The sequence below is a fragment of the Saccoglossus kowalevskii genome, chromosome 1, assembly GCF_978046115.1.
Source record: "Saccoglossus kowalevskii chromosome 1, keSacKowa6.1, whole genome shotgun sequence".
Lineage (NCBI taxonomy): Eukaryota > Metazoa > Hemichordata > Enteropneusta > Harrimaniidae > Saccoglossus > Saccoglossus kowalevskii.
The window spans coordinates 33,490,316-33,513,564 of NC_140641.1; the positions used below are offsets into that span (position 1 = coordinate 33,490,316).

The 23,249-nt window shown below is 34.0% G+C and overlaps 2 protein-coding genes and 1 long non-coding RNA gene across 3 annotated transcripts; 1 reads left to right on the forward strand and 2 right to left on the reverse strand.

Annotated features, from left to right (window-relative positions):
* The first annotated feature begins 145 nt into the window (after positions 1 to 145).
* Positions 146 to 10,139, forward strand: LOC100366734 (intraflagellar transport protein 81 homolog). The gene is made up of 14 exons (XM_002742219.4): positions 146 to 219; positions 1,273 to 1,444; positions 1,743 to 1,837; positions 2,172 to 2,352; positions 3,127 to 3,282; positions 3,627 to 3,737; positions 4,163 to 4,247; positions 4,730 to 4,893; positions 5,090 to 5,332; positions 5,711 to 5,860; positions 6,102 to 6,230; positions 7,701 to 7,877; positions 8,252 to 8,455; positions 8,771 to 10,139. The coding sequence occupies exons 2-14, from the start codon at positions 1,301 to 1,303 to the stop codon at positions 8,954 to 8,956; spliced, it is 2,025 nt and encodes a 674-aa protein (XP_002742265.1). The 5' UTR covers positions 146 to 219; positions 1,273 to 1,300; the 3' UTR covers positions 8,957 to 10,139.
* A 2,006-nt stretch (positions 10,140 to 12,145) lies between these two features.
* Positions 12,146 to 12,654, reverse strand: LOC144344458 (uncharacterized). The gene is made up of 3 exons (XR_014927412.1): positions 12,612 to 12,654; positions 12,385 to 12,464; positions 12,146 to 12,255 (listed from the first exon to the last, which is right to left on the reverse strand). It is a non-coding gene; the product is annotated as an uncharacterized LOC144344458 (long non-coding RNA).
* Positions 12,655 to 18,197: 5,543 nt separating this feature from the next.
* LOC102808746 (inactive pancreatic lipase-related protein 1-like) lies at positions 18,198 to 22,481 on the reverse strand. The gene is made up of 6 exons (XM_085497591.1): positions 22,457 to 22,481; positions 21,944 to 22,137; positions 21,582 to 21,816; positions 20,992 to 21,122; positions 19,836 to 19,926; positions 18,198 to 19,024 (listed from the first exon to the last, which is right to left on the reverse strand). Exons 1-6 carry the CDS (start codon positions 22,479 to 22,481, stop codon positions 18,807 to 18,809), a joined length of 894 nt encoding a protein of 297 aa, XP_085353717.1. The 3' UTR covers positions 18,198 to 18,806.
* Between the last annotated feature and the right edge of the window lie 768 nt (positions 22,482 to 23,249).

Genomic DNA, 23,249 nt, shown 5'->3' on the forward strand with positions numbered 1-23,249 from the left:
CATAGTGACTATAAGTTTAAAATTATTTTTTCAAATTACAAATATTACTGTGAATAAAATATATAGTCCAGTTTGACTGGGCGCATTAACAAAATGCATTGACAACTTTCTTGCATTTAACGAGTAGCCCTAGATTATTCGTTTATAATACATCCGGGTACTGAAATTCTTCAACACCTAGGTGAAAACCGAAGCTGTGTGCTGTATTTTTGTTATTAGGTAAATGTTTTTTTAGTTATTTGTCGTATTCAGTATTGAAACTGTGCTATCTTTGTATTATTTATTTGATAATTTTTTGCTTATGTAATTCTTTTGCCTGGCGTACGTCGTCAATCGTAACGGCAGTGTAAACGATATTCTGCCGAGGACTTAGAGTTGACATAACCACAGAACTGCTATTAGTACATGTAGTTAGCAAGTCATTCATTATTTGCCATGACATTGTCACATACACTTGCTCATGCAGGCAGTACAACTTTTATTATATATGAATAAATGTTCTGTTTGCTACTGTATAGAAACTGTTCTTATATTGGAGATATCCCTGTGACAAAACTTGATTATAATTTTAATATTCATAACTTTATACTACACCACATTTGTCTAGAATTAATAATCAACTGTAATATTATACATTAAAGGGAGATGTTCATTACAGATGCAAACATTGAAATGCATTTAAATTTTGTGTAAATAAACATGTGATATGACCCACGTTGCTCAGTCGTGATTCATAAGCCTTTTGGGTCTGGATTACAAATGTAGTCTTTAGCCATGGTCGGATTTCACATGTAGATGGTGTATGATTTCTCCACTACATGTGTAGTATGGACTGATTGAAATGCTCACAACTGAAATGTAAAAAAAAAAACATTCATTTCAGTTCTGCGTCAGTTAAAAATGGACACTTCTGGCTTCTTATTTCAAGTTTGATCTCTATTTTAGAAAAAAAATGAAAGAAAAATTGTTAAAATATAAAACAAAAGAAACAGATTGAAACAAACTGACAAACATTTTCTGTTTTTTTCAGTGAGCCTTGCTTGAAGTAGTTGTTTTTTATTTTGTTGGAAAAGTATAAAAGTAACTTGAGCCATGAACCAAATTGAAATGTTCATGAGTTGTCTATGTTCGACCCTGTCATGTTCTCTCAGAGAATTGCACTAGTATGGCATAACGCCTAGAAACAATACTGATTGTGATCATGATAGATTTAGTTTTGTCATTTATCATTTATGTCAACTGATCTTGTCTTTTTTCTTTTTTTCCCCCTAGACGTGATTGAGCCTAGAAATCTGTCAAAATGAGTGAACAACTGAAATATATTGTTAGTGAACTTAACAAGGAACCTTTTAAAAAGAACTATAATTTAATTAGTTTTGATGCATTGGAAGGAATTCAGCTGCTACAAATTCTAAATGACATTTTTTCTGAAATTAACCCACAGGTATGTATAGCATAAACAAAGAATATATATACATGTATCCAGTCCAAATTCATGTATGGAAGTGATTTGTGTTGTAAAATAACTACTGTGTGGACTATTGACGAGCCACAAGTTGAATGAGATGACTAAAATTGAACTTGTTCATCTGTAGAGATTGGTACCATTTACGATTGAACTTAATGATATAGTCAGTGGCAAACATAAAAAATCACTGAAATTTGAGTGCATAAGTTATGTATTTACCAGTATTTCTCCACCTACTGCAGCCAATGACAATATCATTGTTTATCCAATACAGCACAAGATGGATATACGAGAAGAAGAACCTGAACAAACTGCTGTACGAATGATGGGTGTCCTTTCAGTGTTAAAGTATCAGCCAAAGGAAGATCCGTAAGTTTTTAACTCAATACTGCCTGCAAGTAGAGTAGTCTACTTGAGGGTGTAGGTTAAATTTTACTCAAATATAAATATTTTCTTAATTGAGAAGTGCCCCCTTTGTATTAATTTATTTTACGCTATAACTTGACTGGTTGTAAGTACTAGATGACTGCCCTACCTGCATGGTATTGGCATAGTAGTTATTCTTTTATTTTGTTATTTGTCACCAATTTAAAACCATAATAACTATACAGTAAATAATACATTTACATATCTTTTCACTGCTGTCATTGTTGTATATTCCATTTGTTATAACATCTACTCTGTATCTCATTTTAAATTATAGGAGTCAATTTCGATTGGCATTGGTTACTGGTGATAAGTTAGTACTTCATCCTGTGTTAGCATGGACATTACAAAGAATACCTGAATTGAAGAAGCGTGCCTATTTATCAAAGTATTTAGTTAGAGTTCAAGTACCAGATGAGTTCATGTCAGATCCCATTGTACAAGAGATACATGAACAGGTAACACCAGTTTCCTTCACTAAAGGTTTAAAGGTTTTTATTTATACTTTCATTAGTTCCAGAGAACTCTAAAAGAGCTTCTGGAACTTGTGATTTTACACAAAATTCTTTCTTTATTTCCTACTTCTAACTTTTTGCAAGTGCACATTCGCTAATCAGTCTTCCTCGTCCAGTGACACCATTGTTACCCAGAATTCATTTCACCTGCTAGTGATGCAGTTACTTGTATGTACATGCACACCATGTGTTTACTGAGATAACATACATAAATTTGAAATGGCTACCTACCATGGACAGAAGTCTGTGGATTAACTTGGTCTGTGTGTGTTTATGGTCTCAATTAAAAAATGTAGTAATTAACATTTAAACATACTTTGCTCTGAAATTCATTACCATACCATTCAAATTGTTCATGATTTAAAGAGTTTTTACAAAAATAATTTTTCTATTCATTAAATGAGTTATGTTTTGCTATTTTAAAAATTGACATGTTGGTGATTTCACAATTTCAAATTGTGTGCAAGGACCAATCAGATTTGTCACTCGGGGAGTGTAATGTGGAAAAATATTACATAATAGATCCAAGCAAATATGTATTAATATGAATTTATACTCATTATAATTTTATAATTATTCTCACAATCTTTATTACAATGTACTACACACCTGTGTAAATGTCATTCTAAACATTGGTTGTACCATAGAATATACTCCTGAATGAACCCCACTGTCAATTTGTAACTAGTATGATTTTCAATATGTTTCTGCCCACAGTATATTGAGTTAGTGGATTCCTTCACAATACTGCACAAGGATGCTGATAAACTACGAACTTCCACATTCTCTACGGCAGAGATCAGAAAAGATATCAGTCAAATGGAAGAAGAAAAGGAGCAACTTCTGAAAAGGATAGATAGGCTAAAGAAAAAGGTATCTATGTTTATATTTAACTATGTTTAACATATATTGTGTTATAGAAATAGAATCGTACAGTTTGATGCCTGGTGTTGCAAATAGGAAATAGAAGATTTACCTTTTTTAGGATATGGGTGCGACTATTAATTTGGTTAAAATGTTTTGGAATTGTTTTAACCTTAGATAGCTTCCTGGAATCAAATTAATAAAGTCCCTCTACACCTACAATGTGTTAATTTTGTCTTTAAGCTTTGCTTCACATATATAATTACTCAGCCTCTACTAATGTCATGTGCCACATGCACATAATCATACACTCAATGAGAAATTAAGCTAATCAGTACTGTATTGCATTATAGGTGGAGACTGTACCAAACCATGAACGAATGCTAGAAATAGCCAGGAATTTCAGGAAAGAAACTGAGAGAGAAACAACAGTTGCACAGCAGAAGTTAGACCAGAAGAATCAGGTAAAGTAATTTTATGGATAATATCATTGATGTGTAATGTCAATTTTAGAAGGATTGTGACAAACTGAGCCCAGTCCCAGTAGGTTTGGCTAATTGAGGTTTGTCTATATTTAATATCATTGTTGATAGCTTCTTATTTGGGTTTTGATTAGTTTTAGTTAGCATGGTAACCTGTGAAGACAAATTTTATTGAAACAATGCCATGCCACTTTAGTCCTTGCTGTATCTGGTGTGTAGTGTGCCCTCAAACAGAAAGGATGTGTCTGGTATACAGTGTGTCCCATTTTAAACAAAAGGGATTGTATATGAAATCTGAATAATTACCCAAATCTAGTTATGTCAGTTTAAGTGGTATCTCAAAAAGATTTTTTTGAAAAATTTCACAAAATAAAAAATGAAATGTAAATTTTTATTTTCTTCTACAGTTGCTTCATGCGGAACAAAGATATCAACGTACAGTTCACCAGTTAAAGGATCTGAAGCAAACCACTGCAGGAGCTAGTGCAGAAGGTAACAATTCTATAGTATGCATACATGTACATGGTATTATCTAATTGAAGACATCAGTGCATTCTAGAGAACAAGTGTGATCATTATAGCAACTGTGATCAAATTATTGACTGATAGATAATATTTTCTTACTATCTGTTTTTGTCAGCTATCTTTTATCATCAAATGCAGTTTTTACATTGGGAGGGCTTTTTTATTCTGAGTATGGTTCTATTCTTCTGGGCACATCAAATTATTTCAGTCATTACTACAACCTACCTATTGTATAGTTTTCCTTACCTGCTTGAACAAAATATACCAGTGCATTTAAAAATAGGTGCAAAACAGTAAATTTCAATGCAGTAAGGAAAATAGACTGATTTCAATGGATTAGCTAAGCCAATGCTGTCATAGTTATATTCTCTAATGTCTAAAAAGGGTATATTGTTGCTTGTTACTATTGTATATGTACAGTGTTGTGACTGAGGTTACATACTTTCTAGGTCTTGTCAAGAAATTGGAAGAAGAAAACAAAGTCAATACATATCTTTGTCAAGAAAAGTTACCTAGAGAAATTGAAGCTAAGCGTAAGACTGTGCAGGATTTACAGAGGGTTGTATCAGAACCTGCCATGGGACAGTCAGATTTAGATGAACTTGACAGAAAGGTGAATGGAATCCTATGTTAATAGTGATGATGGGTTTATCATGAAAACTGATTGATTAATTATTAATGTTGAATCTGGGCATTTTATAATAGTTATATTCGAATTGATTTATGGCTGTTGTAGCTTACTTAGATAACTTTAATTAAGGATACCCACAACAGAAATGATATAAACACATATTTTTTGTGTTTCATAGATTCGTTCCATGAATGCTGAAATCAACCAACTGATTGAGAAAAGAATGATGAGAAATGACCCAATAGATGATAAACTATCACTATTTCGACAACAAGCATCAATTATTGCCAGAAAGAAGGAAGCAGCTGCTGAGAGTCTGTCTGAAAACAAAGAGACTTTGCAGAGTTGTTTGCAGGAAGTCAGAGAGAAAAGAGAACAGGCTAAAAGCATACAAGGGGAAGAAGTCCTCAAAGGAGATGATGTAAGTGTGCATTTGACAATACTTTATGAGGATTATGAAAAGAACACTCACTTTATGACATGTGGTTAAGTTATTAGTAACATAGTTTTATAGGGCAGAGCACAAATCCAAATCCAGAATATTGTAATAGAAGGGCATATACTAATGTTAATGTACAACACAACATGTACCATAATCTCTCATTTATGACAAAGCCATCATGTGTATGCCTACTACAGACAAATAACATAGTAAAATTAAATATCCTTTTGTTGGAGGGTTAATTTTCACAGAACTAGCATATATAGAAATCACATGCACTGCATGGGTTTCTCTTGGGATTGATGTTGTATTTATGTTACATTACACCAAACACTTTCAATTATCTGATATTTGCAGTTCAAACGTTATGTCAACAAATTGAGAGGCAAAAGCACTGTCTATAAGAAGAAGAGACAAGAACTTGCAGAGCTCCGTGCTGAGTATGGTGTATTGTCAAGAACAGAAGAGATTCTTAAACAAAGAGATACACATATCTCAAATGCACTGGTAAGGAATTATTACTGGTTATTACTTTGCGTGAGATCAATGATTTTGTGCTGATTGTCTAGCTATGTCCTTAGTCATTGTCAAGGTTCTTGCCGGAATGGAAAGTCAATTTATCAAAAACAAAAAAAATGGAGCAAACAAATGGAGCAAACTAAAGTCACAAGATGAGTAGCTCCCTGAAACAGTTGTTACTTGTGAGCATATTTAAAATTATTGTTTCTCTTTATTTACATTCTTATAGTCCCATCTTGAAAACAGAAAGGGTGTTGCAGGTTACCATGATACCCAAGAAGAACTTGAGAAAGTGTCAGCCATAAAGAGCGAATTGGATGAAATGAAAGGAAAAACACTTGAAGACATGTCAGAAATGGTAAGTGTGTTGATTTTACATATACCGTACTTCTCCGAGTATAAGCCCAGGTGCCTGAACATGTAAAATCGGGAAAATTAGGGGGTGGGCTTATACTCGAGGACCACCTCAGAAAAGAAAATTTTTAGGGGGTTTAAAATTGTAACCCTCTTCCCAACCTCAAAAAATCATCCAAATTACATTTTTCGTTCACAGCCCGGTCTCTGAGAAATATTACGTCTTTTTGATTTCCACGACACTTTTTACAATGAAGAAACAAATATGTTCATAAAAATACACACATTTTATTACAATACGGTTTACATACCGTCTGAATTTTCGGTGCAAAAATGGGTAGGGTCTGTGGGAAAACTGTTGAAGGCAAGATCTTTATCATTATTTTCGTTGTGGAATGTTTTCGGTCGCTCGCAAACTCTCGATGAAAAGCAATTCCCGCCATGGTGTTTTTCATCATGATTTGACCTAAACAACTTCCTTTGACCTAACAGGTCATGTCTTTCGTTAACCAATCAAAATGCTGTGTCATACAGATGAAGTTTTGCGATTATTAACAAAGTATTCAATGCAGTGCGGAAGTGAATTATCGCGATGTTAAAATGCGATCTGATTTCAAAAAAAAAAGTCATTTTTTTCCCTAAAGCTGTTGATTCGCAATTTTTGAAAAGTAAACTGAGGGTGAAGGGAGTATTTAAATGTTTCACAGTTGCCAACAAGTAAGTCGAAGAATAGTTTGCTCGTTTACATCCCATTCACAAAGGTCTCAATGGACACGATTATTATTATTCAATGACCATTTTTGGCGTTTCTAAAACCACTACTCAAAAGGAATATGAATTACTTCAGTATTGCAACATCGGGATTCATCGTGAGTAAACAACAGGATAGAAAAGGTGCGAACCATGTTCCGTACATTCGCCGGCCATGCACTTTGAAATTAATCTGAGTTTTCTCGTAAAAGCAGGAACCAAACTACCGTACCAATAACGATTATTATGCAACGAAATACACTTTTTACTTGCATATTTTAATAAATGTCGTTGACTCCCGGTAAGAACCCCCTTGGCCTATACTCGGGGATGCCCTCAACTTGTTAAATGTCTAAAAACAGAGGGGTGGGCTTATACTCGGGGAGGGGCTTATACTCGGGGAAGTACGGTATTAATAATCATACTAGTTGCTATATTGCTTGATAAATCTGAGACGACATGTTATGACTGTGATTCTGGTTAGGGCTGTGAATGTGTAGAATTCTTGTAGTCAATATAGTGCATCTCCAATAGACTGTATAAGTTGTGTGTCTTTCTCGCTTTCAACAAAACCTTGGCAGTCATTTGCAGCATGAACCAGACAGGAGGATTGACTGTACATAGCACCCATAATGGGCAGAGTACAATTTGTGTGGTTCCCTATCTATTAAAGAGTGAAAGATAACTGTCTTTATTATAATATGTATATTGTTTGTATATGTAGGTGAGAAAACTAACCCAAACCATAGCAGCAAAGAAGACTGATCTAGCACCTGTTATAAAAGAGTTGCGTCCATTACGACAGCGATGTCAAGAGTTACAACAGGTGTATGATGAGAAGAAAGCTGCCTATGATAGCATGGCTGCAGGGTTAGAGAGCAATAGATCCAAACTGGAACAGGTAAATAACATTGTGTCTCATGTATCGATAAGCTAGGAAAGGGGTTTCCAAAGGGGTTATTTTCTTGCCATCTATAGCTATCATATATATTGTACCTTTTCAATAAAGTACAGCTAATTAACATTTTTCATCTTACTACTAGTCGTCATAAATTATGATAGAGTGGGTCATGGATACCATGCTTATTAAAACATTGACTTTTGTTGAATTAGTGGATAACTAAATAAGTCATATTTTATACAATTAATGGAATCTTTTGTCTTAATGTTAATGGTCTACTGGAAGGGTGCCTTTTTAATAGAGCAAATACAAAATATATATTAATATATGTGCTGCATAAAACTTTATGAAGATAGTGTATTTATTATTGACAGGAAGTAAAAGTTTATCGTGAAGAATGTTCTCAAGAAGAGAGTCGGTATCATTACCTAAACTGTATGATTAAAATGAATGAGATTCAACAGACTAGAGTAGCTGACGAAATGAAGGCATATGTATCATCTGATCCATTAGAGAAGAAAAAAGCATTCAGAGAACAATATACAAGGAAAATACAAGAACAAGAAAATCTTGGAAAGGTATGATTGTGATTTAGTATTAGAGTTGTGATCTTATGTAATGAACTTACTCCCTCTGCGGATACTTCTCACCATTCCAAAATACTACATTGGTATCTATTATCTCCAACTTTCTTATACATTTTTTGTAACCTGGAATAAATCTTCCAATGTTTACAATAAATATTACTGTAAATTTTGTGAACATATATAAATAAAAAACTTGTGATCTCTCAATTCATATTCTTGTGAGTTAAAGACCCTACATAAGATGAGCTATCAAGGAGTTTGTCAAAATGATATGCATGTTAATTTATCACACTTTGTAATTCACAGGGGTTACGAGAGAAACAGAAGGCTGTGCGTGAAAGTCATGGACCCAGTATGAGACAGATGAAAATGTGGAAAGATTTTGAAATGCTGATGGAGTGCAAGAAACAGTGTTATTTCAAAGAACAGAACCAAGAAGAGTCTGGTACAGTGATAAGAAATGATGATGGGGAAGATAGGTTTGTGTTGTAAGATTTGATTAAACCTCAAGAGGTGTGCTTAAACCTTTGTTGAGAACCCCCCCCCCCTTTCCCCCTAAGTGCTGAAATTATGTCAGGGAACATTTAAATTTAAGGTGATAGTAGACTTTGCAGGAGATGCATGCCATATTCATGTACAATTCAACTAACCTCTCCTATGTTAGGCATCTTCTATTTATTATCAAATTCATACTGTTGTAGTTTTTTATATATTTGCCACCAAACATGTGAAGTCCTGTAGTGCACTTATTAGCAGTTGGGAAATTCACAGAAGGTTCATATCATCCACTTGTAATTGCAGTTATGGGGCTTTACATGTGTGATGTAATAGGAATATAATACATCTTTATGTGGTTTAAAAATACAAATAAGATGTGACTTGTATAACATAAACTTTCTCATCTCCCGGAAAGTCTACTACTTCCCTACAGTGCTTATTGGGAATACTGTATGGATTTTTATTCCGTCCTTTGACTTCTCTGTTGATTGCTTTTAACACATGATCACATTTACCCTAACTGGGAATCCTGGGTATAACTGACATTATGTTAATACAGCAATACATTATTGTGCCTAAAAATCTCACATTGTGGAAAAAATATATAACTGTTTTCTGTTGTGTGATTACTGAAATTGTATTGTTGTATTATTGTACTGCTGAATGCTACATTCCTATCAATTGAATATTGTTTGTCATTATGCAATGCCATCAGACTAATTATTAGAAACCACAAGCAGCATGCAAAATATTATTAAGGATAGAAACATTAGGGTATTTTGTATGGGACATTGCTGTGCAGTAAACAATTGTTCAATGTTGTGGTTCACTATTGTATCAGCTGAGTGACATTTATAGTAGTCCCAGTTTGACAGTTTGTACACTTGTGTCATACATTACCATATTTGAACAGTTATTATTATTGTCTATATATCAACAATTTATCATTTTGTTAAATATTTGTGTATATAAAATCGACCACTTTTATAGCCTTGTCAAAGATATACTGACATATTGTGGCTTGTTACTTTAAAATTTATTTTCTCACAATTTATATAAAATGTACATTTACTTTCAGCAGAGTGATTACTTTTTTTGCAGTTGACTCCCAAGATTTGTTTGTTTACATTAGCTTGTACAGATAATAAATTACATATTTTTCAAAAGGTTATAATAATTCTTGTTTTTTCTTAATTCCTAAAAGTTGAATACTGCATAAAGCTGTTTTGTGTTTGTTGTCATTTGCCTGAACTGATAAAGAGTTTGTAAAAGGTGATACCGCCTGGTAGATATGATGAGAGATGTATGCTCTTCACTTTGTTTTTGGATATAATCTACATCATTTTTACTTGGTAATAGAACAATACAATGTTTCAGAACATCTGGAGTGCTCAGGCTGATTTCATTCAAATTTTGTATGTACATGTAAATACTGTATCACATATATACGGTAATGGTTTACTGATGCATCTACCTGTATCTCAGACATGCCTGGGCCGAGTACAATGCGGTATGCATATGCACATGCATTGGTAAGACCATCCAATTGAAGTGACTATTTTACCGTTTTAAAATGCATCAAAATCAAGCATTTCTACCTTTTTAGAACTCTCTGTCCTCAATGCACTTACATCGTTCAAACCATGTATATGCATTAAACATAATGAGACATTGATGCATGTCATTTTGTTTTTTCAGATCAGATTAAATAAAATCTGACTGGAGACCACACATTGCCTGCTGATGCTATTTTTTTATCCCACTCATGGAGGCTTTCAGCAGGTCTCTGTCATGCCTTGACAGATTGAAACCAAAATTTACGCATATATTATACATAACGCGCATATTGATATGTATTTATTTCAAGTTCTAATTCAAAATGACTCAAAACAGTTTTGTTCGATGTTTTAGGGACTGTATCTTGTCAATGACTTGTTTACAATATACGCCTAAATCCTAATACATTGAAAGTCTGGTTCTCAAATAGAGTGATAATGATAGATAGGTAGATAGCAACTTTATTCCAACCGTGTAGAAAGTTTTTTCTAATTTGGTTTTAAAATGAAATAAAGTTGATGAAAAATAATATATAATGAAGTTTGGTTGAAGTGTATTGTTTATTTACTGTTATTCAAGTAAACACATAGAAAGTGTTGCTGTTATAGATGCACTTATATTTTGTGAGTCAGTAACATCCACCTTTAATTTAGTTTATTCAGGGCAATTTTGCGCATACATGCATAAAACCTTAACTAGAAATTTAATCTCATTGACATTTCAAATATAGTTGACATTGACTTGATATTCTGGTAAAGTGAACTTGAACAATATACACAATAGTTGTTAATTTAAGACATGCAATAATTACATTGCCAGCAGAAATAACTAGTATAAAAGTTATAAAATATGGATTTCATTGTGGTCAGTTCAAAACAATTTCTTTTTTTGGTTTCTCTCAAAGTATTGTGAAAATGGAAGAAAAAAGCTCCATCACCTCGCCTCTGTACATCTCTGAACCAGCAATAATTTGTTTCCTTAGATATACAAGTGTGTTTCATTAAGAGAACACAATTGATTTGTTCAAGATCAAGTTCAAAGTGTCAAAGCAATTATTGAAGGTTATATGTTTTATAATAAACAGTTACAAAAATGTTGAAAGAACATTTTATACTAAGTGGACAATGTCGATATGAACATTGAATCCAAATAAACGTAACATAATCTTGTTGATTATCATAGACATACCTAGCAACTAATTTGACTTCATGGTAATTTTGTCTATGGAGAGAATGTCAAAACTATTGTAGAAGATGAGGTACAGACAAAATTATAAAAATGTATTTTAAACTAAAATACAGGTCAAAGTAAGATTACCAAATTAAAGGAAAATAAATAGTTACATATGCTGCTTTTAGATATTGAATTCCATTCATTATAACAATTGTAATAATTCCAGGTGATAGCAGTTAGCCTGAATCTAAGGTAAATAAAGACTATTACTTGCAGACGAAAAACACACGAGTCTTATATTTGGTGTTTTGACTCAAAATGTAATTACAAATCCATAAAAGTGTGAAAACGTGTAGTTTTGATTTCTGGTGATGTCATCGAATTCGTGAAATGGCAGCTGAAATAACAAACAGCACAATTGTGTATCAGTCACTGACTAGTACATGAATGTTTTGCAAGATCAGGAAATATTTGTAAAGTAAACCAACATTCCAACTACTGATCATGGTTGTTAGATAACTGGTCTTCTTATCTGCAAAATGCCATTGCAAGGTGTGTCTTCCCTGATGGAAAATTAATAAAATAAGTGATCACAATATTATTTCCTGTGAAATATCATAATATATGAACACATTATATCGAATGTAAGATTAAATTCTTTTATTAATTATTACAATTATTCTATTACTTACCATCCCAGTGGCTCCTTACAGTTTGGACAGTGATACCTCTTCCATTTAAATTCTGAATACCAACAAGTTTTAGGACGCTTCTGCAACAAGTAATATGATGACAGTAAATAATTTTGAAGTGCGTAATTCACAAAAACAAATGCCATTGTTTAGATCACATTTCCTATTTTTTAGAATGAAGACCGTATGTATAATTTCACATAGGTCTAATCAACATGAATATTTACCTTCTCCAAATCACTTGCATCAACTTTTGGTATTTTCTTCACTTTATATTCGTATGCTAAAGCAAAGAAAGATAGTTGACATATGAGCAAACCATTATTATAGACACAAATCCTGCTTTGACAACCTCATCCAGAAATCCACGTAATTCGGAAATATTTGTAGACACTAACCTGTTTTAGTATTCATAAGCACACGTTCCTTGCCCAGATCATATATTAACTGCGTTTTATCATCACGTGCCTTACCACCTATTTTTCTCACCACATCCCCACATTTTTTACAAACACAGTAACCTAAAATATTACAGAATATGGTGCAACTGATAAACAAAAGTATCTACTCGATAGTTCACATGACGATATGATTTACAATTTAAAAGTCGTGATTTAACTTTTTGTTGTGAGTTCTCAAAGCTTTCCTCGTCTAAACCTGTCAAGTGTTTGATTTGGGCAAATTTTCGAATGACACTAAGAAGATAAATCATGATTTCCATTGTTTAAGTGAATTATATTTGAATAATTTTGTTTTATTATTTAACAATTCACTGTTCCTATATGATTATTTATACATCAGACTGTTGAAGGAGAAACAATCACTACGTTTGTATTGTTTTAGCAGACTTAATGATGAAGGTAACAGGAGATATCGACCAGGAGTGCGACGCATTGTGTACATTACAGAGTGCGGCAAGCCTCGAGTACAGTACGGTAACTGCGAATATTATTATACCCCTGTCAAGTTGGAAGAATAACATAACGTTTTAAATGATAGGAATACTTCTTGGCAAGTACATAAACACATACCTTGTACTTTGTTTGGACTGCCTAACAAGGGTGCGACTGTGACTAATGTATAGTATCCTTCAGATGAGTAACTTTTCATTTCTTCATTAAGCTCTACCATACCAGTGTACTTTGCTTGATGAACATCTCCCTTGAATCCAGTTTTAGATGTCTGGGCATTTTTATGCTCTGATCCAAAACCATGTTCAACGATGTGCATGCCCTCTTCCCATGAACCAATTTTCTGTGAACGTCGTAAAGCCTTGATATCATATTCGACTTTGATTCGAACCTCACCTAGTACATGTATGTATTTATGTAATAAAAGACAAATTTGAAAATAAAATAAAATTAAAATAATTTAACAAAATAAAAAAACAATAATAATAAGATCAAATAAAATGCTAAACGCAAAGAGAAAATAAAAATCGTATATGAATAATGCACAATCATTTAGCGTACAAGTGATAATCAAATAAATGAGATAAATCTACCGATATTTGCTTTATGTGGCAGCCATCTTGAATACGGTATTTGCATTTATAACTTGTACGCCAGGTGACTGTGAGATAATACAAGTATTATAACAAAAAAAAAACTAATCAAAACTAAAAACAACACCTTTTGCTAAAAAGCATGTTTTGCAAACACTATATGAATCGGGAACAGATCTTTGCCCTTTAAAATTTTAAAAGAGGTATGGACGCACAATATTCTTTTAAATTTATAAATATATATATGATACCGACACTTTGTCATAACCAGATTTTACTGCTTTAAGTTTAGTTTGTTAATAAATTGCAGTTCAAGTTAATAAAATACTCCCATCCATTTCGTGTCATAGTACGAACATCGAGTCATTTGTGCAACAGATTGTGAAACACTATTGTCACTCGCGTGACGATAGCACATTTTACTACATATTCACTAAAACGACTAAGTAAGGGATTCAAACATCCGTGTTGAAAACGCCCACAAACAAACATACAATTTGGCAAAGACTCCCAAAGTAGGGCGTATATTTTCAGTTTTGTGTTGTAAATCTAAATCCAGAAATAAGCCATACTCTCAGTCCAACAAGGGCATTCCCTTCAATATTGTTCAGTATTTTAACAAGGAAGTAATTATTTCATTTGAAAGTACAGCACAATCCCACAACATTATGTGATAACTCACTGGTGAACAAATAATAGTTACTTAGGATAGTGAAACAAAATCAAATATCTGTCTTATCCGTGTCGTTGTTGTTGTTGTTGTTGTTGTTGTTGTTTTTAATGCATGGGTGCTTCTTGTTGCCCAATTTTGACAACTTACTAAATTTTTCGCGGATTATAACCTCTAATGGAGGACGATTGAGGTGTTTACATAATTCCAACAGCAAACTTGGGTTATCTTCAGAGATATGTCCGTGTCTTACTAAACACTTCAGTATTTCAAAAGCATCCGTACATTTCTCTGACGATTTCGGAAGTTTATCATCGAGGAGATGTTTAATCTTGGTGATTTCATCTTCGCCAAAGTGGTCTGCGATCTTGAATAATGCTGAGTTAAACTGATTAATTGAAGATGTCCAAGCTGGCATGGCGACGATGCTGTGGTGACAAGAAATAATATGCGCTGCCTGCAAACTGTATAATAACACAGTAAGAGACTGTCATATGCTATTTGTAGAAGGGGATTTACCATCGTTCGTTCGCACGGTTTCGTATCACTGATCATTGCCTGAAATATAGTATGTCCAAAACATCAAATCCACCAATCGGAGGACCTTTCCAATATTTGCAAAGAAACCCATCACTAATCTTCAGTAATTCATGTATTTGAAGAAACGTGTTGATAAAATACAATTAAGCTATTGTGTGATTTCATTAATTATTTCGTTTTTAAAATGATCATTCTCTTCTATCTGTTCTATTCATTTATATACATATTGCTATTAATCATTTGAAAAAATTGTATTTCGGCTAAAGATGTAATAAAGATATTATTATCCGATCATTCCTCTCTTTACCTTTCTCTTTACGAAGAGTAAGCAATAATAACAGGAAGCAGTGAGGCAAGCTGGGACATTATACCTTGAAAATGGGGATACATACTCCTATCTCATTATTTGCTACAATTGATAATTGTATTGTTCAAATACAATTATAATTTGTATAGTTCCCTGGCCTACTTTTTTAAAAACTTTTTAAAATGCCGTAATGCGATTGCGAAATGCCGAGTACATTCCAAGCAAGGATCTGGCCTTCGCTTGAAATGCCTTTACCAATTCGAAAACGCATTTGATTATAAATAAATCACAAAAAAACATTAGAACAAAGAGTCTTTCGTCAGTCTAAATACATTGAGAAGATACATATACAACGATACAGATAATAACAATAACATACTGCGATGAATATGCCAAGTAAAAATACATCTGGTTGTTTATGAGATACAAACACCACTTGTCAGAATAGCCTAATATTTTTATCATATTTCCTCTTTCCACAACTATGGCAGTATTTCAATTTTATGTATTTACGTGAATTACAAACTCATAGTTTTTGAGCTTGTTATGTTCTATAACATACGCCACTGTATGTTTTACTACATCGCGCACTAACTAACTAACCTACTACTAACCACAGTGGCCTTATCTGTAAGGTAAAGCAACACACGACGCTCAGGACACTGCACCGGCTGGGTGGTAACCTACGCCGCCGGGGAGTCGTCACCTGCGCATGCGTCAGATGGCCATAGCGTGTCATTGTTTTCGCTGAACTGTGCGTCAGATCACGTGACCCGGCTGGGCTTGCGCGTAGAGGCGGGGATCAGCCAAGTCATTGTTTACAAACAAGCGTCTACCCATGAGCATTCGCGATTTTATTGTGTGTGTTGTTATCGTCGCTTGGGACTCAATTCCCGCGCGTGCGCAGGCGACGACCCTCCCGCTTTAATTTGATCATTAAACATATGCGTACTATTATTTACAAGCTTGGGGTTTGCACATATGCATCAGGACAGGTGATTTATTTGTACAACCATGATACTTAGAGAATAATATTTGACTATTGCGTGATAACAGGGAAAGCAAGAACCATCGAATAGCTAACAAACGATCGTTCAACACACAAAGCGTTATTCTTACTAATGTCGATCAATAAAATAAGTACGGCATATCTGGACCCATGATCGGGATACAACAATGATAACAACTGACGAAGAAACCCATTACCGTGGTTAGTTTGATTATTGCTATCTTATCTATGTACCATGCAAAACAACAATGTGCCAGGGAGGAGGCAGAAAGAGACAAGCTTAAAGATAGTACTCATAAATACCCAGGATGTATTGATTATGCAATAAATTGTACTCCCAGGCAAAGTAAGGTTACCAGCCTAATTTTCGAGGGAATAATGGTTGTATAGTGGATAGTGACCATTTTGTCAGTATCATAACACGCCTACCATAGATTTATATGGCAGAGATATTATGCCATATCTCAAATTGTAAGCTTGTGACTGCAAAAATAATATGCTGTGAATGATGGGGTACTTTCTGTTGTCCTGCATTATTTAAAAAATCTCAGTTTTAAAAAGTGTCAACAAAATTTTGCTTTAATATTGTGTTCTATGGAATTGTTCTAAAATAGAGATTTTTGAAAATTATTAGGACAAGTTTCTCAAAATACGTCACACACAAATAATGATATCTCCTGCTGCCATGGGACAATAGCTTCACAATTTTACAAAATAAACAAATGTTGTTTATTGTCAGGTGATGTATGACCAACTTTCTCAAAAATTGTGAGTATATAGGTTTCTACCTTAAAATGGAAATGGAATCTGATGTGGTGATCGAATCCGAAGCTGTCGTTAACTTGGCTATTGGCACGTGCAATAAAACACTATGCGAAGAAGTTACTAGTAGCAATGCGAGATAAAATGTGAACATTTCAAATCAGTTTTATAGACTACACTGGTCTTTTATTTAGCCGATTAAGAGCAACGCGATAAATAAACTTGTTGGTAAAATCATACAATAAGTTATGAAAATAATTTCAATTTGATCAGCTTCAAATCAAACCACAGGGAGCCCAAGAACTATGATCAATTGCACGCACTCCCTATGAGCGGGGGGGGGGGGTATCGGCTGGTATCTAGTGTACGAAATAGACAAGGGATGAAGGCTCCAGTCAGCTCATATTTTAGTAAGTTTTTTAAACTGGAAAAAACAGACGAAAAGAATGAAATATAAAATCAATAAAAAATACCAGGTTGAAGATTATTATATATTTTACCTATATCAGCAGAATAAATCAAGAAAACTACACAAATTGACTCCATTTACGAATAATTAACGGTTTGCCCGAACGCACGGCACAGTTGGAGACGTGGCCTGTTCAGCATTTGAAGAAGAACAAATCACAAGACTGGTTACGAACCACGATGGGGATAGAGGGACTGTGGTCAAAGGCTTTTCAAAGTCCACATAGAACACGTATAAAATACAACAACTCTACATTTGTTTTGTTAATGTTAACAGAATGAAAATATCATGCTTGGTATACCATTCAGTCACAATGATTATTTCGTTCATTCCAAAACAACCAACATGGAATATATGATATGATACCTCTGGAAAATGTCGACGCGGCCACTCATTCAAATATTTCATCTCTCATGCAATCTAGTCCTGGTTGCTTTTGCAATTTCCCAATTGTGCGATTTACTGCATATGCAGAAATCTCCCGGTCTAATTGGGAAACAGGTGAAGTTCAGAAGGGTCATATTTCTTTTTCTCAAAATAATGCAACAAGTCAACAGTGTACTTGATCTTTTTAATACATAACAGGGTTTTATCATCCAATAATACGATTATAACATGTAGTAACAATAATTTTGTGGTCAAATTACCATTATATCGAACATTTTAGGAACATGTAAAATATTTCTATAGTTTTACCCAAATCGTAATTTTTACTATACGTACATACGGTATATATATTATCCATACCCCTAACAATCTTTTAAATTCTAAATATTTTATTTAAAGTTTAACATGAAATGCTAGTTATGTCACATGGCCGGAGATAGCAGGTTACATGGTAGGTGGTAGGTGCGGTGCGACATGGAGCTCAAACTTGGGCACGTAACATATTTTGGCCTTGTGTGTTATACGAATTGTCAATTTAGGCTGTGAATACCTGTCTTGGATTAATTTTCTTGGGAATCTTCTTTCCAAGCAAACATATAGAAAAACATTTTATCTATAAAAAGCGTTCAAGTAAACTCATTCAGGATATAAATTTGGGATATGTCTCGTACACAAAATTAGATTTTACGTTGTACGCACAATAGCTAAAAATCCATTTCCAATGTCTGTAACCCAACTCAATGCCCCGACGGCGCAGTCCAGGATAAGTGTTATCTATACAACTGGCTTATTACAGTATGGCTTCTCAGAATTGGTTTCCAAGTAGAATATACCAGTGGTATGTGGGAAAGCGTGAAATCCCATGCGATTACACCCACTTGCGCACGAGTAACATTTTTTACCATGGGTGCATGGGTAAGCTTCAAACTCACAGTCCGTGTTGATGGATTCGATAAAGTACTGCGGTGCCATGCCGTGATCACAGCTACTTGCTAAACAGTAAAGTGAAGAAAATGATAAATATTACAAATAATATTAATGTCTACCATATATATAACTACTCAAAGCCCAAGTATACTATGAAGTAAATGAACGTAGTGGTATAACACAAATAATATTATTAATCCGACAGTTTTCGGGCGGGCAGGGGTTTTCTGGTTGACAACACAATGTAACTGTTTATTACCACACTTTAAAATTGTCAATGAGTATCTAGTCGAAGGCTGACTAGGTTAGCTTCAGTCGGAAAGAAGTGGGTAGGTTTTTACTATAAATTAGTAACAACCTCATTTGTAATAAATTCAGCAACTTGATTCTCTGTGGGCGCGCGTGTACGAACACCACAATTTCGTCACCAATTTAAAAAAAAACACACACTTTTTATTTATACATGTAGTAAAAAAACTTGATCACCCTACTGATTTGTGTAAACATTTTAGCGCATACTAAGTTATTTGATTATTAAGTATTTTATTTTTGACGGCCAGTTATTAAATATTGTTTGTATTTGTAACTCGTTGAAGACTTTGAGAATTATTTTCATTGCATTATAATATTATGCGCTTACATCCAGAAAGATATTTTTTTTTACATTTTTGTTGCTCAAATCCTTTATTTTTCACAGCATCTAGAATTGTCAATTATAATTATGTCGTGTTCTAGATTTGTGTTTGTGAAGTTTATATTTTGTGATTGTTTTCTTCTAATGTACTGTTATCATCCGTTGGAATCCATTGACATAGGTGTTTTTGAGTTTTGCATGAAGCGTAACATCTAAAAATATGTTAATATAGTTATACGTACGGTCAATCAATGAAACGTCACCGTCATCAGCCAATAGCCTGCAAGCTGGTTGAGATTGTCCACCATTGGGATAGAAATCCACGTGACCACTCTGCAAAAGTATTTCTATATATTACGAGAACTACATTCATTAACAAGGGGGTCGGGAAGTCATGCTTGAAAATTTTCAAGATTTCCTTTTTTAGGTTAATTTAAGGTTAGGTGTTCCATCGTTGTAATTGATTGATCACATAATTCATAATTTCTTTCCAGATTATGTAAATAAACTTTCTGGTAAAATCATACAATAAGTTCTGTCAATAATGTTAGTTTGATCAGCTTCGAATCAAATATAAGTTATGAGTTATTAATTTGAAATACTCTTTATATCAATTTTGAACGTGTACTGCTAATTTCAGACTCTTCAAATTCAATTGCAGACATTTACTATAATTGTCATTTTATATTATATATGTGTTGGTCTGAATACTTTAATAGTATCTCCTACAAGTGACACATTTTAAGCAGGTTTTATCTGAATGAGAACAAATGTTCGCCCTAAAGCACTAGTAATTTAGCTGGGTCGAAATTCAGACTGGATGTAAGGTTGCATTCACACTTTGTATTATATGCAGAACATCTGTCACTAAATATTGTCATCACCATGACTGGCAACAAACAGTTGGCATGGTAACACATCCTAAAATATTTGAGCAATGAAGCTAACCTGCACTGAAGGGTGAAAAGTTGGGTCATCAAATCAAACATAAAGTTCATAGTTGTAATCATTCAAGGTCACTGTAACCTAATTTAGTACGTGTACTTCTATATTCGAATGCAGGATTTTGTTGGATAAAATTTCTAACGAACTGCGCAAAATCCGAAGCCCTTATGATGTTTACAAAGGTCAGTGAAATTATTCTACGGATCATATAAAGTGGAAATGCAACTTTAGAAATGTATCGAGTGTGGACTCTTGCCATATTGTAGCACCTGGAATACGGGTAGTGGTACTACATGGTAGTGTACCTGGTATAGCGGTGACATTGCCGTTGGATTCCCAACGTATTACATTGACCGAGTTTATAATAATTTACCGATTTATCATACTGAATATTTGTAAATGAATTTAGATCGTAATTATAATCTGCACATATATAGGGAAAGTGATATTTACCGGATACCAGCATCCAACACCTCCAGTGACATCACCATCAACGTGAATAATATCTACAAACTGTGCGTCGCTGGAATCTAATTTTCGACTGTCACCATGGTTATCAAAACCTGGACCAGCGGGATCAAGTCCTGGAATGAGGAAATAGTACGAGCTAATAATGACGTCATACCTCTGAGGAGTGTGTAACTTTCAAAACGATTGTAACTGTACAAAACGCCGGACAACCCAAAATATACAAATTTTACTGAATCAGTAACCAAAAATACAACAATTCGGTGACCCACATAAAACCGATGATTGCAACATGCTTGAAAAAGCTGTCTTAGGGTTAGCAAGTAATTTTCTGGAGTCTGAACAAAGAATTAGTAATTTTTTCGCAATCGGTGATTTTTCTACTTGTCTATGTGTTGTGAACCTTTATATTTGACACAATGGCGTCATGAGACATTTTGAAATGTATTGAAGCATATTTTTTTTAAAACGGATAAACTTGACCAAAGTTGTTTCATAAAACCGAATTGTAACACACGGAATTACAAACGTATTCGATAACAGAGTTAATATATGCATGAATGTGCCGTATTTACCTGTAATTCTGGCTATAGTGGGCATGCGCATACCAGTTGCGCCAGACACTTGCGCACCCAGACTGAAACCAATGAGATGGACACGACTTTCCGAGTAACCAACATAGACATTCTGAATAAATTTGATAAAATGGTAAATTTCTGCGCCGGTCCTATCAGTATTATCGGCACTAAGTTTGTAGCGCGGATTATTAGCGCCTTCCTCCCAATCAACCAAAACGATATTATAGTTTCCCTGTTAAACAAAAAAGGTGAAATATACATTATAATACGAAGGATGAATATTTCGACAGATATATAATATTAGTATATGCTGTGTAATAAAAAAATCGTGTTGGTGCCAGACAATGACAATGACTCACGTGATGCAATAGTTCATTCTTCATATCCTGAACCCACGTGGTATTGTAGCTTTCCATCCACCCATGGATAATGAACTTACTGAGATAAGATTCATTGAAGTTAGATGACGTCAGAGTATCGGGGTTTGATTTGTCAATAAGCTGCGACTCAGAACTAGTGTGCAATATAAACTCAACCGAGAACGCAGTAGAACCTATTAAACAGTAAACATAATAATCTCATTCTCCATTACGGGTCATAAACTTACAATCAATAGTCTGTGTTTCTGTGTGTGTTTATATGAATCTTACTTCGATTAAAATGAGATTGATTACGTCTGGGCAGTGTACTTTTATAATCGTTTTGATTGAGAATTGATTTTGTTTTACTTCCGCTGCATGCCATTAACTCCCCCATATGAAGAACAGAAAAACGTTCAAGTCAAAGAAGTGTGCTTTACAGCTTATGTTAACCGTGCTTATTAGTAACTATTAGTAACAACTGACGAGTGAATATTGCTTAAAACCACGCACCTGCAGCCAATGGAAACGTTGACATCATATCCCGATATTTAACAATACATTTCAGTACAATTTAGCGCTTAATAACATTCGCATGCATGACCATTAAATACATGTACCAGTAAACGTCTGTTTTTACTACAGTTAAATATTTGCGGGGGGTAATATATAGAAGTCCCACATCCCAAACGGCACTAAGAACGAGAAAAATGTAAAATAAAGTAAAATGTACTCACTTGAAGACAGAAAACAGCAAAAACCAACCAGACTTAGAAAATACATGGTTTCATATAGCATATATAGGTCCGGATGCTCAGATACTTGCATAAGTCGTATTAATATTTGTTCACATAATTGAAATAATTAATTTGCATAAACTTCAAAAAAAAACGTCCAAAATGTTCAAAACTATGCTGACAAAACATCAGCAAGAATTACTGGCAATAAAAATAAACGATAGTATAAACAATGACTCAAATATTCATTTCATATTGCATCATGGGATCAACTATTCTACAGAGAAAGCTGTAATGTGTTTATCCAATGACGATGTTGTTGCTATGGGAGATGAGTGACATCAACAACACGACCAATCAAGATCGTACGTCTGATAACAAGTGAGACATTAATCACATAGTTCCATTACTTCCTGTGAGATTGCTATCCTAATGTATTTACGCCCGTTATTTGAAGAAGATTCTTGTCGATTGAGTAAGAAACGTATTTACATTTATCACTTCAATCTTTCCGGGAAGATATTATCTTAGATGTCACGTGGTGTCTCAGAATGAGGTTAACCCACTGA